This window comes from Chelonoidis abingdonii, chromosome 1 (genome assembly GCF_003597395.2).
Source record: "Chelonoidis abingdonii isolate Lonesome George chromosome 1, CheloAbing_2.0, whole genome shotgun sequence".
Classification (NCBI taxonomy): Eukaryota; Metazoa; Chordata; order Testudines; family Testudinidae; genus Chelonoidis; species Chelonoidis abingdonii.
The window spans coordinates 17,533,483-17,547,828 of record NC_133769.1 but is presented as its reverse complement, the minus strand read 5'-3'; the positions used below and the strand labels follow the sequence as shown (position 1 = coordinate 17,547,828).

The 14,346-nt window shown below is 40.5% G+C and overlaps 1 protein-coding gene across 2 annotated transcripts in view; it reads right to left on the bottom strand.

The window, feature by feature from the left end:
• Positions 1-1,811: 1,811 nt before the first annotated feature.
• Positions 1,812-14,346, bottom strand: part of HSPA14 (heat shock protein family A (Hsp70) member 14) — a 31,284-nt gene continuing 18,749 nt past the window's right edge. Inside the window, exons 11-12 of one of the 2 annotated variants that reach the window (XM_032799976.2) lie at positions 2,604-2,819; positions 1,812-2,087 (exon numbers count right to left, since the gene is read on the bottom strand). In XM_032799976.2, coding sequence (XP_032655867.2) covers positions 1,887-2,087; positions 2,604-2,819 — 417 coding nt within the window. In that variant the 3' untranslated portion in view covers positions 1,812-1,886. Of the gene's footprint in view, positions 2,088-2,603; positions 2,820-13,268; positions 13,807-14,151; positions 14,223-14,346 lie in introns of those variants that run through there. The other variant, XR_012655616.1, reaches the window with a different exon arrangement.

Below are 14,346 nucleotides of genomic sequence, written 5' to 3'. Positions count from 1 at the left end.
ACTTGTATACTTTTAAAAATCTGGCTCTTTTCCTTGTCCCTAGGAATTAAAGATTAATTTTTAATTAAAGATTATGTTGTGATGAACCNAGAATAAATCAGTTACCCAAATACAAAATGGGACATGACTGCCTAGGAAGGAGTACTGCAGAAAGGGATCTGGGGGTTACAGTGGATCACAAACTAAAGATGAATCAACAATGTATATTTTTGCTAAAAAAGAGAACATCATTCTGGGATGTATTAGCAGGAGTGTTGTATGCAAGACAAGAGAAGTAATTCTTCTACTCTACTCAGCACTGATAAGGCCTCATCTGGAGAACTGTGTCCAGTTCTGGGCACCACACTTCAGGAAAGATGTGGACAAAGTCCAGAGGAAAGCAATAAAAATGACTATTTTTTAAAAACTTCAAACAAAACAAAAGAAAACCCATGACCTATAAGGAAAGTTTGAAAAAAAAAAAAAAAGTTTGTTTAGTCTGGAGAAGAGAAGACTGACACAAGTCTTCAGATAGGTAAGAAAATGGTGATAAATTACTGTCCTGTTCTCTGGATAAGGAGTAGTAGTAATGGGCTTAATTTGCAGCAAGGGATATTTATCTTACACATTAAGAAAAAATTCCTAACTAAGGGCAGTTAAACACTGGAACATATTACCTAGGGAGGTTGTAGAATCTCTGTCACCGGAGGTTTTATGAACAGGTTAGATAAACACCTGTCAGGCACACTACTGCCTAAGTGCAAGGGACTGGACTAGATGACCTACTGAGGTCCCTTCCAGTCCTACATTTCTGTGATTTTAACTCTCCTAAATGGAGGTGACCAAACCACAACTACTGAATTTTCCAAAAATAATCAAATTGTACATGCTGTAATTAAGCTGAATGTTATTTATTCTGTTCAGAATTTATTACTGGTAATTTAAGATACAAGGTAGGTTGCAAATCAGTAAGTCCATGTGTATGTGCAAGAGAGGTCCATACAGGAAGGGCTCTACCCTTCCGTTAAGGTCACTTCATGTAAAGGTAGCTCCTTGAAATGGCAAAGACTATGCAAGGTCTGATCCTGAAAGGGGCAGCACACGTTCAACTCCCTTTAACTTCAATATCAGTTGAGCATGCTCACCACCTCTTTTGATCAGGTCCTAAAATACTCACTATGCAAACTTCAGAATACTCCCATTCCCATCCTCAAAACCTCAAGTTATGGAAAATCTTTGTCTTCATCTACTAAGTGGTATGAAAGTACCTCCAGCTAGAGGTGATCAGCACTGTGCAGACTGCAGACCAACTAAAGTGTGCTTTTAGGAGGAGGCATTTCTTCAGGGATTCTGTTGATTTGCAGCCAAGTGCTCTATCCACTAAGCTAACATTGAATCCTCACCACTACTCATCCAGGGAGTATTAGATGTATCTGACTGATTTTTAACTTCTCTAAATCAGAAGTATATGCTACATGGTACTCTACTGTGTTTGTTTTTCAAAGCAGTATTTGAAACTAAGATCCTATCCAATTTAGGTGGACTTAAATAGATCCTGTAGCACTTTTTGTGCTATTTACCCCACCATTCCTGGCCAAAAAAGTTCTCTCTCCTAATTTACCATTGTGAGGTAAGTTGCTGGACTGGTTGCTTGCTGCATTTCAGCAGTGCTCATATATAAACAGCTTGCAAAGCACTTGCAGGATTCTTCAGCATGATAAAGGTGCTAGGTAAAGGTAGAATTCCTTTTTAAAAAAATACTTTGCTTGGAAACTCAGTATGATCTGTTTATGGGAATGATTTAAAGGGAATTTTTAGTGAGACTGGTACAGGGACTACCACTCCTCCCAACAAAAAGTCTGTTCTTGTACATCCACTGAATTTCCAAATAATTCACAGCAAGAATTCTATATTAACTTCCTATATGTACCCACCTGTGCAAATTTGCCTTCCTCTTTTGCAGGACTTTTCCCTTGAGACTCATACAGTTCAAGACATACAGAGGAATTATTTCCTGGGGCAAGTAGCATGTGCTGCCTTCGTGCTGGCAAGGGAGTTCCCGATGGAAACAGCACTGTGAATTTGTCAGTCCCCGATTCATCTACACCCTAACACACAAGAAAAGTTTGCATGAACTTTACAGAAGGGGTTCAAATGTAAAGACATTAGTCTATAGCTTTATCCAGCTCTACTCAATGAGAGTTAAGCTAGCGAAAACTGATTTTTAATTATCAGATGGCTACATACAGTGGTTACTGCTTCAAAGTATAATTGAGCATTAATACTCACAATAAAGGCAAATGCTGCAGCATGGTAGTATTTGCAGCATTTCCAATTGCAACTGAATGGTCAATTCAGCTATTATAGCATAAGAAGGATTTGATCCAAAGCCCAATGAAATCAATAGCAGTATGTCTATTGATTCTGATAGGCTATGGATCAGGCCCTACATGTTGAATTATTTAGTAGGAAGTTGCAATGTAATTGCTAGTGCTAGAATGGTTATTGGAGACTACCACCGCTGTAAACCAATGAATACGACATTTCCAAGTGAGTCACCACCAATATTGATCCATTTTTGCATTAGTGGAGTAAAAAAGTTTCAATATTAAACTGAGACTTACCTTAACTAGAATATCTTTGGTAGAACACTCAATAGATAGTGCCTCCTCCTCTAATGAGAGGTTCTCTTTCCCTACTAGGATCCCTGCTTCTGTGGCTGCCCCAATGGGAATGACCTCATCTGGTGTGATAGAATTCAGCAACTCCACAGCTGGGAAAAGGTCTTTAATCAGCTGTTGTAGCTTTGGGATTCGAGCAGACCCACCACATAGAACCACCTAGAAAATATTATTCCTTAGTGACTTCAGAACTTTTACAGAATGTAAGTGAACATGGAGCTACACTGTAGAAGGTTAAATTGCTCTACAGTGTTTAATGCTCTATGGCCCATTGTATAAAAAACACACAGAAATGCTACAATAAAAAAAAACAACATTATTTTTGCCTGTCCTCTGGATCCTTGGCATGTGTCTTAAAAGAAAGACAGCTTGCAAGCATGAAATCATTTCTGGAGAAGGCATCCTATTGTATCAGTCAGCTAGCTAAAAAACAGCATTCCATACAGAAAAAAAAAAACATTTTTAAAGAACCCTTTAAATACCCCCCCAAATACAACAACAGTGTCTTAGCTGAGGCCAACCAGACCTGGAAATGAAGCAAAAAAATCATGACAGCCAACTATTTACATAAAACAGAGCTCAGGAGTTTTACTGCAAGGTAAAAGCAGAACATTTATAAAAATTGTTCACTTTTAAAAGACACCACTTAACATTCCACTTTTATTCATTGAATTTAGTTTCCTTTTAAAAAAATTTAATGTTGCAATTTTCACTTTGTTTTGTGTTGACTCCTCTACTCACCATTTCCTGTTAGAAATTTCTTTTAAACACACTATGCTTAGTTCAGACTTGCAGGCACCATTTTAAGTGAGCTTTTCACAGCTTTCAAACCCCTGTGGGATACCTTGATGTGTTCTTTTGCCTGCAGTTCCCATTCAAGGATCAGTTCCCACTGTGCTAAGAGGATCTGTTAGCTATTGCAGAACTTTATATCTTAGATGCCATCCCTTCTCTATCCTATCACTGAAACTAAACAGATGTCACGTGTGCAACACGGACTATGGAAATCCCAGTGGCATGCAGTAGTATCCTTTGTGCTGAATAACTGAAAGACTTATTGGCCTCAACCATTCTGCAATATTACTGTAATTTATCTTGGGTTCTGCAAGCAGAATTACAATATAAATGTGCAAATCTAAAAAAATTTTTTTTTTTTTTNATGACAGGCTAAACCAGGGCAGCAGTCTTTGTACACTGCTCTACACATCTATAAAGATCTTTATCAATATGTTCAGCTGCTGTTGAATAGGAAAGGAAAGGGATAAAAAGCAGACAATCTATTGCTTCTACCTGCAGGATGCAGAAAACCTTCTGTGTTTGCTAAAGGAGATAGTCACAAACAGTTTTCAGAGTAGCAGCTGTGTTAGTCTATATCTACAAAAAGAACAGGAGTACTTGTGGCACCTTAGAGACTAACAAATTTATTTGAGCATAAGCTTTTGTGGGCTACAGCCCACTTCATCACAAACAGAGGATTCAGAAAGATTGTTTGGGGAAGAAGGTATCTACATTAATTTATTCACTGTGCTTGGCCAAAGCTGGAATGCGGAAGCCGTTACCGGAAAAATTTTGTTTGATTTTGCGGGACGTCTGTATGTTACCCACATTGTTAAAGCCCTGCTGGTCAATGGCATGAATTTCCCCAAGGGAACTTAACAGTTGCCTGACCAGACCAGTAACAATTCCATTATATTTGACTACCCTTCAGAGGAGGATCTATTTCCATTTAGCTACTGTATATTATGAGCTTTGTCTAGATATCCTGACAAACAATAGAAGCATATTAACAGTTGTGTGGCTACAATACTATAGGTCTCATTGCTATTAGAAATCTAAACTAAAATAATCAGTTCTCTTTTCTTCGTTGCAAAGCTAAATACATTCAGGAATCACACAGCCACCTCTAGAGTAGGTGCACAGCTAGATGAACAATCAGCACACTGCAGTGGTGGAGAGGTGCCCAGGGCAATTCCTTATCTTACCTTGGGATCCAGTTGCCAAATCTCTAATCGCACAAACTCAAACACCCTTGCTCTGCCCCCTTAACTGTCCCTTCCTCAAGGCCATGCCCGTGCCCCGTCCCTTCCCCAAGGCCCTACCTGCACTCACTCCAGCCCCCCTCCCTCTGTCGCTCGCTCTCCCCCTCACTCATTCAGAGTGGGGCCAAGAGGTTTGGAATGTGGGAGAGGGTTCTGAGCTGAGCTTCGTGCAGGGGGTTGGGGTGTGGTAGGGAGTGCGGGCTCCGGGAGGGAGTTTGGGTATGGAAGGGGGCTCAGGCCTAGGACAGGGGATTGGGGTGCAGGAGGGGATGAGGGGTGTGGGCTCGGGGGGGGGGAGTTTGGGTGTAGGAGAGAGTTGGCTGAGGTTCCCCATTCCTGGGCAATGAAGTCTGCACTCCGGCCAGGGGCAATGCACAGAGACCCCCTGGTCACGCCTCTGCCTGGGAGCCATTGTCGGACATGTGGGCCACTTCTGGGAGCAGCGTGGAGTTAGGGCAGGTAAGGAGCCTGCCTTAGCCCCACTGCACTGCAGACCGGACTTTTAGCGGCCTTAAATCTCCCAGATTGGCTTAAGTAGTCTCTGGAAGATTGAGCCCTATTCTGGGAGACTCCTGGCCAAACTAGGAGGGTTGGCAACCCTATCTCATGTGTGTATGCAGAGCAAGCAGGACCATAGTTTTTAAGGCCTCATCCTAAAATTCTGTACACCACAAATGGAGCCCTCAAAGGACCAAGACAAACTTGCCAGGATTTCACCTGCAATTCATTCCACTGAGTCTAGGCATTTAAAACCCATGGTTTAGATTGCTAAACCATTATAGACTGTTTGTTTCTTGTTAGGAAGAATTATTAGGGACACTGACTAAGTGCATTTATTTTGCCACTGAATAAAAGTTTTAGATTGTACTATCTGAGTACCTCACAATCTTTAGTGATTTTATCTTCACGACACCCTTATGAGATAGAGTACTAGTTGTCACAGACCCAAGATTGGCACCTCACTTTGTAACCTTGAGGTCATTCGGAGCAACTCCAACCATACTCCCTCCCCATCCAAACTCCTCCATCTCCCTGAAGACCTCTGATTTCAGCTCTCCTGCTTCACACTTGAGCTGCAGTGGTTCGATGAGATACGCCGACAAAACTTGTACAAGATTTTATCACACAACAGTTTGTTTAACAGTAGTTTTAGTCAGCTAAACACAAATGACCTTAGCACAGGAACAACATAAAACATAATGAAGTGGAAACACAGCCCCGTCAGCGGACCACAGAATTTAATCCAAGCCCTTGATCCACCAGGAGCGGGATCAGACGTCAGGCCTGCAACTTATAACTCCCCCTCCAGTCATTATAGGACGCTGTCAATGACTGCTCACCCGCCCCAAGTTGCCTTGCCGCTCCACTGAACCACGCCAAGGGAGCTCAGGCGCACGAGAATGCGCATGCGCGGGACGGCTGCAGAACGCCCTCCACCTAGGAGTCGAGGGCTTCTGCTGTCCACAGCTCCAAATGGGCAGCACACAGAGCTGGCTCTAGTTTCTACTAGGACCAGGATGGGATAGCACTGTATTTGGATGCATACATCGACCACTAGACTGACCCTTGATTTCCCACGCCCAACCCCTCCAGTCCTACCCCCCTCCTCCCTCCAAACCTCACCCTGTCCCAACCCGTCGCAGTCATCATTCCTGCAGAGCAAGAGCACCTTCTAATTTAGGCATTGCAACTTCACCACACCCAATTATTTTCCCTGACCAGCTGCTTGCTACGGGCCCACAATCATCCCACCTTCTGAAGATCCGCTTGATGCATGTTCACTCTTTACACTTACTCCTACTCTTGACAGGATACAGAACTTCAAACTGCTGACTCATCAAATCCACATTCTTCAGCAGTTTGCCTATGCACTGGATCCATATCCGAGAGCTGACCTATGGCCACTATTATATAATTACAGACCTCTGAGACACCAATACTCTGTTGACCAAGATCCGCTGTAAAACCCATTCCTTACAGATTTCTTCTCCACAGAATTTATCTGCACACTTAATAAGATGCAGCACTCAGTCTCCATGGCCCTCACTTTCTCTAAGGCTAGGATTCCTCCTGCCGTCCTGCCTGAAATGTGCTAGCGCAGGATATGTCCCTCTTCTGCAGACTGAGTAAGACCCTTGTCTGTGCCTTTTTTCCCCTGTTGCAGCCCAGATACCTCCAAAAGACACTTCCCCGATCAGATGCTTCTAACCTTAGTTGATCGCAACTCCTGAGGCTGCATAGGTACATGGCCTTATGTTCCTGTAAGGACAATCCATTCTGCACCATTGGCCATCACTAGATCATTTCCAGGACCCTGCTTCTATATCCCTCTATTGCACCCTCCTTGTACCAGTACAGTACATCCTCACTATGCACCTTATGGGGCCACCTCCCCTCAGTATTCATTGGCATAAAACTATCTGGGTCCACACTTGTCTCAGTTCACCCTCATTGTGCCATCCTGACTCTTCACCTCTATTCCATAACCTCTTTGGAAGTAAATATTATGCCCCAGTCTCTGTATACACCTGTCTGTTACACTGCTCACGAGTTCAAACAGAGGCCTACTTCACACTCCCCAGACTAGAATAGCCTGGATTTGACCACACCATCCACCTCTGCACAGTATGCTGCAGCCCTGTTCCAAGAGTCTGAGTAAAGACCGCCATTAGCATCCTCAAACTCACTTTCCCTCCAGCAGAGTGTCCTCCGATACATCCCATGACAAATTATAGTGGATGAATCTGAGCCAAACTAGCAACTGATGAGAATAACTGACCAGTGTAATCTAGCGTCCATGTCCAGACCTGACTTTAGTGTCCACCAGTCTTCCCTGTCCCAAACCACTTTTCCAAAGTTGGGTACCTAAATCCCCCAAGCTCATAATCACAGCTTGATTCTCGCTCCACCATTCAGAATATCTATGCTTGATCCCCTTCCATCCCCTGGTCCATACCTCCTTGTGACCCGTCCAATCCTGGGATCTAAAACACGAAACCTCCCCTCCTTATTCAGCTTTCCTCCTGCCTACCTGTTGGAACCAAGAAACCAGCTTTTCTTCTTCCTCAACATGGATGCAGTACCCACATCATTTCCTCCAACCACCTGTCGATAAGGAAAACATACCAAGACAGAGAGAATCTCCTGTCTTCCTTGTCCTCTTCCCTGACCAAATAGAATAGCACGCCTGCTTTTCCTTTCCTCCCTAGAAACTTTCACAAGTTTAAAGAATTTATAGAAAAAAGAAAGAAAATATTAAACAATTCATTGCAATTAGAAACCTCATACAGCTCTTGCTTTAGCATTAAAGAAACAACTGTTATTAAAAGATGCATAATCTCAGCACAACAATAATTTAACATACACTATACCCAAAACCATCATAGAAATTACTTTCCTTCCTTATTAAAAGAGTTTAGAAATTATTAGGAGAGAATAGGGAAAGACTTGTTCCTCAGAGCTAAGAAACACAAGTACCCCCCCCCCGATTAACAGAATTCCCCCTACTTTACAATCCCAATTCCTATTGTTCCTCTGTCAGGGTCGTTACCCTTAGGTAAATCACTAACCTTACCTACCTATCATTTTACATAATCGCAATCACAAAGCAGGAATAGCAGAGCACTAACCCTATGATAGAGAAGATCCCCATGCTATAATCAGAGCTAATACCAAATTGTGCCCTTTAAAGTGCACATAAATGCCTACTCACGCTTTAAGACCATTTATTGGTGCCCGAATTAGTCATGTCCACCCTCCTTAAGACTACACAGTAGATGATGATACGGACTTGACGTTCAAAAAAAGCTTAACTGTACGTTAACTACACTGAGATTGTATAGGAAAAATTTTATGCAGATACCATGTTCATTCAAGAAGGCATATTAGATGCCTACTGGAAGAGTTAAATCTTAGGACTCACATTGAAGTTTCTCCTAACTCTCCACTTAAATGAGCCCGTCGTGTCTCATAGCACTGTATCCCTGGTTTACAGATGGAACACACATAGTTCAGACTTATCTCTGACAATGGAGTCTGTGGCAAAGGGATGAGCTGTTCTCAATCTTACGCTGGTAAGATTAGATCATCCTTCCTCTACCCATCCTATATTGTAGCCTTTATTTCAGAAAACATTGCATTCATATTCAGGTTATAACTAATGTTAACATTTCCCTACTTGATTAATTTATCTCTGAAATCAACTTACACTGCATCTAGAACTTTTGTGCTCAGCCTCTTAACTTGGAATCCCAATACTGTAAAATAACTTCTGTGTAACTCAATATATATCGTATTCTTTAAGCAGCAACCACATCATTTCTATCCACCATAACAGTATATCTGATTTATCGTATTATTTGACAATCTGTTTGCATCCATGCCTTAATTATATGCGGCATCAACAAAATAAACCACTTTTTGCTATTCCATAGGTAAATAAATATACCCAATGTTTCCCTCAGACAGTTTCCAAGAGTGATCACATTCGACTTATGACAGGAAACATTGCCTCATACTTTCACTCAGAGAAGATCATTGCCATCTTCAAGCAGTTCATTACTGGTAATTTGGTACATTGGTTACAAACTTCACATCTACAACAGCGATATTGTTTGCTTGTTCACTGTTGCGTTTTTATTGATGTTCAGCATCAAGTTCATACTCAATATACACACATTCAGACCATCTTTTACCTAATTTATTCCACTGCAGGCTCAATAAAATTTTAAAAAACAACAATCATTAGAAAAGAGCAACCAAAAAAAGTCCTTTCAAATGATAATTATCCACTCAACAGTGTGACTTCACTTTCTTTCTTGATCTGTGAACTGTAGATCATCCTTCAAGAGGAAGAAATTTTATTTTAACATCTTGAAATATCTACAAATTGTATAAATTATTTAAGATCAAGAATCCATAAATACTTGGCGAGCAAAAAAAATAACCAAGGGCCACAATTCTCCTGTTCACGAGCCCACAAATCAATAACTGCTGATTCATTCTTAGAAAAATAAATATAATCATTTTCAGATAGTTCACGCACGAAAAAAAGTCTATTCTCTATGTTTTACACTCAACTATCCAGGACAACATTCGAATATTAATTTTTCATCTCACTTTCATCAGTACTTTATACGACTCTCTATGATATATTCTCTCATTATCTATCTATGTCTTAGCTTTGAATATCTGCATCTTTATTACGATATCTATATTCAAACCTACAAGCCTAACCTGATTCCACACCACGCCTAAAGCCGCTCAGCATTCACCCCCTACTCGCTCTCAAACCTCCCTCGCCACACCCGGCGTCCCCCGCCCTCTCCCTCACCCCCCCAGCTCCTCCCACCCCTCCTCCATTCCCTCCCAACCTCCTCGGCCTCCCCCCCACCCCTCACCCAACTTCTTTCCATCTCCCTCCAGCCCCCTCACATACTCTCACTCACCCTACTGTCGTCTCCCCTAGTACTACCAACTCCTTAAACATGCGCCATCTCCTTCTCCCACTCTTGGACTATGTCTTCTTATGTATTTGAACAGCACCTACCCCAACAGGCTGCAAATAGTCTTTGCAAAGCAAAGATGAAAAACATCTGACATAGGTGCACAAACAGCTCAATAAGTGGATGTCTGTGCATGTACTCTAACGTTGGTACATGCAAACTCACCATGTGTGCATGCATTGGGGGATCTGCATGCCTAAAGAAAACTTGAGTACATGACTATTTGAAAAAATGGGGTGTAAAAAAAAAAAAAAAAGCTTACAGCAACACTGCACACCAGTTTGAGTCAGCAAATGAATGTTATCCATCTGAAACTTAGAATTCACCCTATCCTACTTTTGCTGAAGTGCATGGGATTATTAGCCAATATTTATATGGTGGTAGCACCTTGAACAGGGGTTCTCAAACTGGGCATCGGGACCCCTCAGGGGGTCGCAAGGTTATTACATGGGAGGGTCCTGAGCTGTGAGCCCCCACCCCAAACCCCACTTTGCCTTCAGCATTTATAACAGTGTCAATATATTTAAAAGTGTTTTTAAATTATAAGGGAGTGTTGCACTTAAGAGGCTTGCTATGTGAAAGGGGTCACCAGTAAAAAAGTTTGAGAACCACTGACCTAGAATCTTCAACCGGGTGGAGGTTCCTACCATGCAAGGCACCTCACAAACAGCAAATGACAGTCCCTGCCCTGAAGAGTTTAATTTACAACCTTGAAGACCATAATTGGTGAGAACATTGGTTTTACATCTTATCTAGAAGATGGCACATCCAGAAGCATGGTGCACACTGATTTAGTATTGTCTCAGAGTAACGAGCAACATCCCTTCCAGCACAGCTTATTTCAACAATGGGGCATTGCAGAGAATTTTAAAAAAAGTAGTCCTAACATTAATAGCAATGTATGTTTTTCTGTAGCTGTAAAGTATTCAGCACTTACCTCTGAAATTCAGAAGCTAAATGTTGTGCTAAGGCTTCTGTGAAACAGACACCACCTATACTATCATCTGTGTTTGTGGCAAGAACACGATATATTCCACTATTTACTTCTATAACTGTCACAGAGAGCGATGTTCCTCCAAGCTTAAAAACCAACACATTGCTGCCAGGTTAAAAATAAAACAAAACAACAAAAACATCTGAAAACTAGATCAGTAAAATATATCCATTTCCTCATACTCATTTTTTCTAACTAAACACATACACACAATATAAATTAAGTTTTTTAAATTGCTTGTCAATAACATTTGATTGGAAGTACTGAAATATATACGTCTATCATATCTATGGCTATTATTTTACAATATTCTTCCAAGAAATAGAATAGTTGATAGCATGCTTACAAGTAGCAAGTCACCTAAGACTAAACAGAGCATAACTTGGAACTAACATTTACTTGCAGTTACGAGCCCTAGTTATACTTACAGCAGGCTAGAAAATGGACGCCTAGGCAGATCTCAACTTTTTAATTTTGTCCAACACTTAAACTCTCATGTAATAGAAGTTACATATATTAACTTAAAATTTGGATAGAACAGTAATATGTTTACTATTGCCATGACTTCCATAACAAACTGACTTACATTTTGGTTTTTATTTTCAAGTTAAGTAGGCACGGTCTTTTGTCAATCCAACCACAGCTCACTACTGAGCAAGACTTAATTTTTGTACATATTTTTCTCCATATCCACTGTAGCACAGGATGGGTTTTTAATTATGGTTAGCAGTTCAAAGTCATGTAAGTAATTTAAAACAAATCTGTATTGAAAATGAAGGCTATAAAAACTTTTCAAATTCCAATGACAAACTTTAATGTTAACTATAATATTGTGTACCCTGGACATTTCCTAGCAAAGTTATGATTTTTGCATTTATTGTTATGACAATACCAGGACATCTCCCCATTTTTATAGTCATAATAAAGCCTTAATAATTACATCACTATTGTTTATCAAACCTCCAGTTTTCAAGTAACCACAGTTAAATCTATTTTAAAAAGCACACACGAAATAAGATCAAAGCATTTTACCTTTTCCCAGTGGGTGAATCTTGTCCAATTCCATATGCCAAGAGAGCTGCAGATGGCTCATGAATTAATCTCAGAACATTAAATCCAGCTGCTCCAGCTGCTTGCCTGTGATAAGACANCAGGGAGCCTAGATACCAAATTGTTGCCCCAGTTTAAGAAAGGGGTGCACATAAATGCCTACCTCACAGGCTTTAAAAAGACCTGCAATTTGTATATGGTTGACCCTGTAGACTAGCTCCACTGTCTCACCCCCTCCTTTAGAGACATACAGCCAGATAGATGAGTTGATACTGGGGACTCTGAACAGTTCAAAAAAGGCTCTACTGCTTACGTTTGAACTGACACCTGAGGTTTATAGGGAAAAGTTTTGAGGTATGCAAGATACCCAGAGGTTCAGTCAAGGAGGCAGTAATGTAGCATGACCTACCCTGGAGGAAGAGTAAGATCCCTTAGGGATCTGGCACACTGAAGGGTTCCTCCTAGACTCTTCCAAAGCTGTGGACATAGCACCGATCCTGTGTCTCCATGACACTGTTATCCCTGTTTTACAGATGGGAACACATCAGTGAGTTTCAGTGACTTACCTATGGACAGATGGGAAGTCTGTGGCAAAGAAGGGAATTGAGCGTGGGTCTCAAATCTTACACTAGCATGGTAAGCACTAGATCATCCTTCCTCTACAATCCTTATATTTGTAGCCCTTTATTGTCAAGGTAAAGTACTATTGCATCAATCAGGGTTATAACTTTAAATGTTTAACATTTCTCCTACTTGAATTAAATTGGTACTGATCTGAAATCAACGTGAACTGGTATCATTGAAAATTCCTGGTGCTCAGCCTCTCTAAACTTGGATCCCAAGTACTGTAAAAATTACACTTGTCTGGTTAACTCAATTATTATACCTATCGTATTCTTTAAGCAGCAAACCACATCAAAGTTTCTATCCACCATAAACCAAGTAGTGCTCTGAATGTACCGTATTAGGTTTGAGAAATCTGTTTGCATCCATGCCATTAAGTATAGTGGGCATCAACAAGTATATAAAACCATATTTTATTGCTATTCCATAAGTAAATAAATATACACAAATGTCTTCCCTCATACAGGTTTTCCACAGAGTGATCACAACGCCATTTGACATTAGCTTGAACAGTGAAACTTGCACTCAGTACTTTCAACTCCAAAAGGGATCACACCTTGCCAGTCTTTAGAAGCAGTTTCATTACTGAAGTTTTGGTACAAGTTGGTACAAACTTTACAGACCCATCTACAAACAGGCGACTGATTTTTGCTTGTTCACTGGTTGGCGGTTTTTGATTGATGTATCAGCAGTTCCAAAAGGGTCTATATCTCAAAATAAACAACAGCATTTCAGCACCAAATCTTTTACCTAATTTATTCCAGTCTGCAATGGCTCATTAAAAGTATTTAAAACAAACACACACCCATCCATTAGGGAAACAAGCCAACAAAAAAAAGTCTCCTTTCAAATGAAATTATGATGCCACTTCAACAGTGATGACTTCACATTTTCCTGTATCTTGATCTGTGCAGGTAACATGTAAGGATCCATCCCTAAGCAAGAGAAAAAAATATTTACATATTGTACACCAGAAGTCTTGAAAATATATCTCAACAAAGCATGTATGAAAATTGTATTTAGGGACATCAAGAATCAACATTAACATTACTTTTGGGGAAGGCAGAAAAAGATAAACCAAAGATTAGCCACAAATTCATTCCCTTGTTGCACGAGCCCCACAAATAATTAACTGCTGTTCTTTCTTAGAAAAAATAAATATAATCAATTCTCAGATGAAGTTCAGCAGCAGAAAAAAAGTCTATTTCTCTCACATGTAGTTTTCATAGGCACTCAGTGAGTTAATGCACAGACAACGAAATATTTTGGATTTCTGGTACCTTTTCATAGTGAGAACAGTTAATATGTCATGAAGACCACCTTCCTTTTTATCTAAATCCTGGAGTACAATCTGTTTAAAAAAAAAAAAAAAAAAAGGCTAAAGTTGATTATATGCACGGATACAAAGTAAGCTAAGCATGTGAACAGACCTAGTGTGCAAATTCCAGAAATACATTAGTCCAGGGATCGGCAAC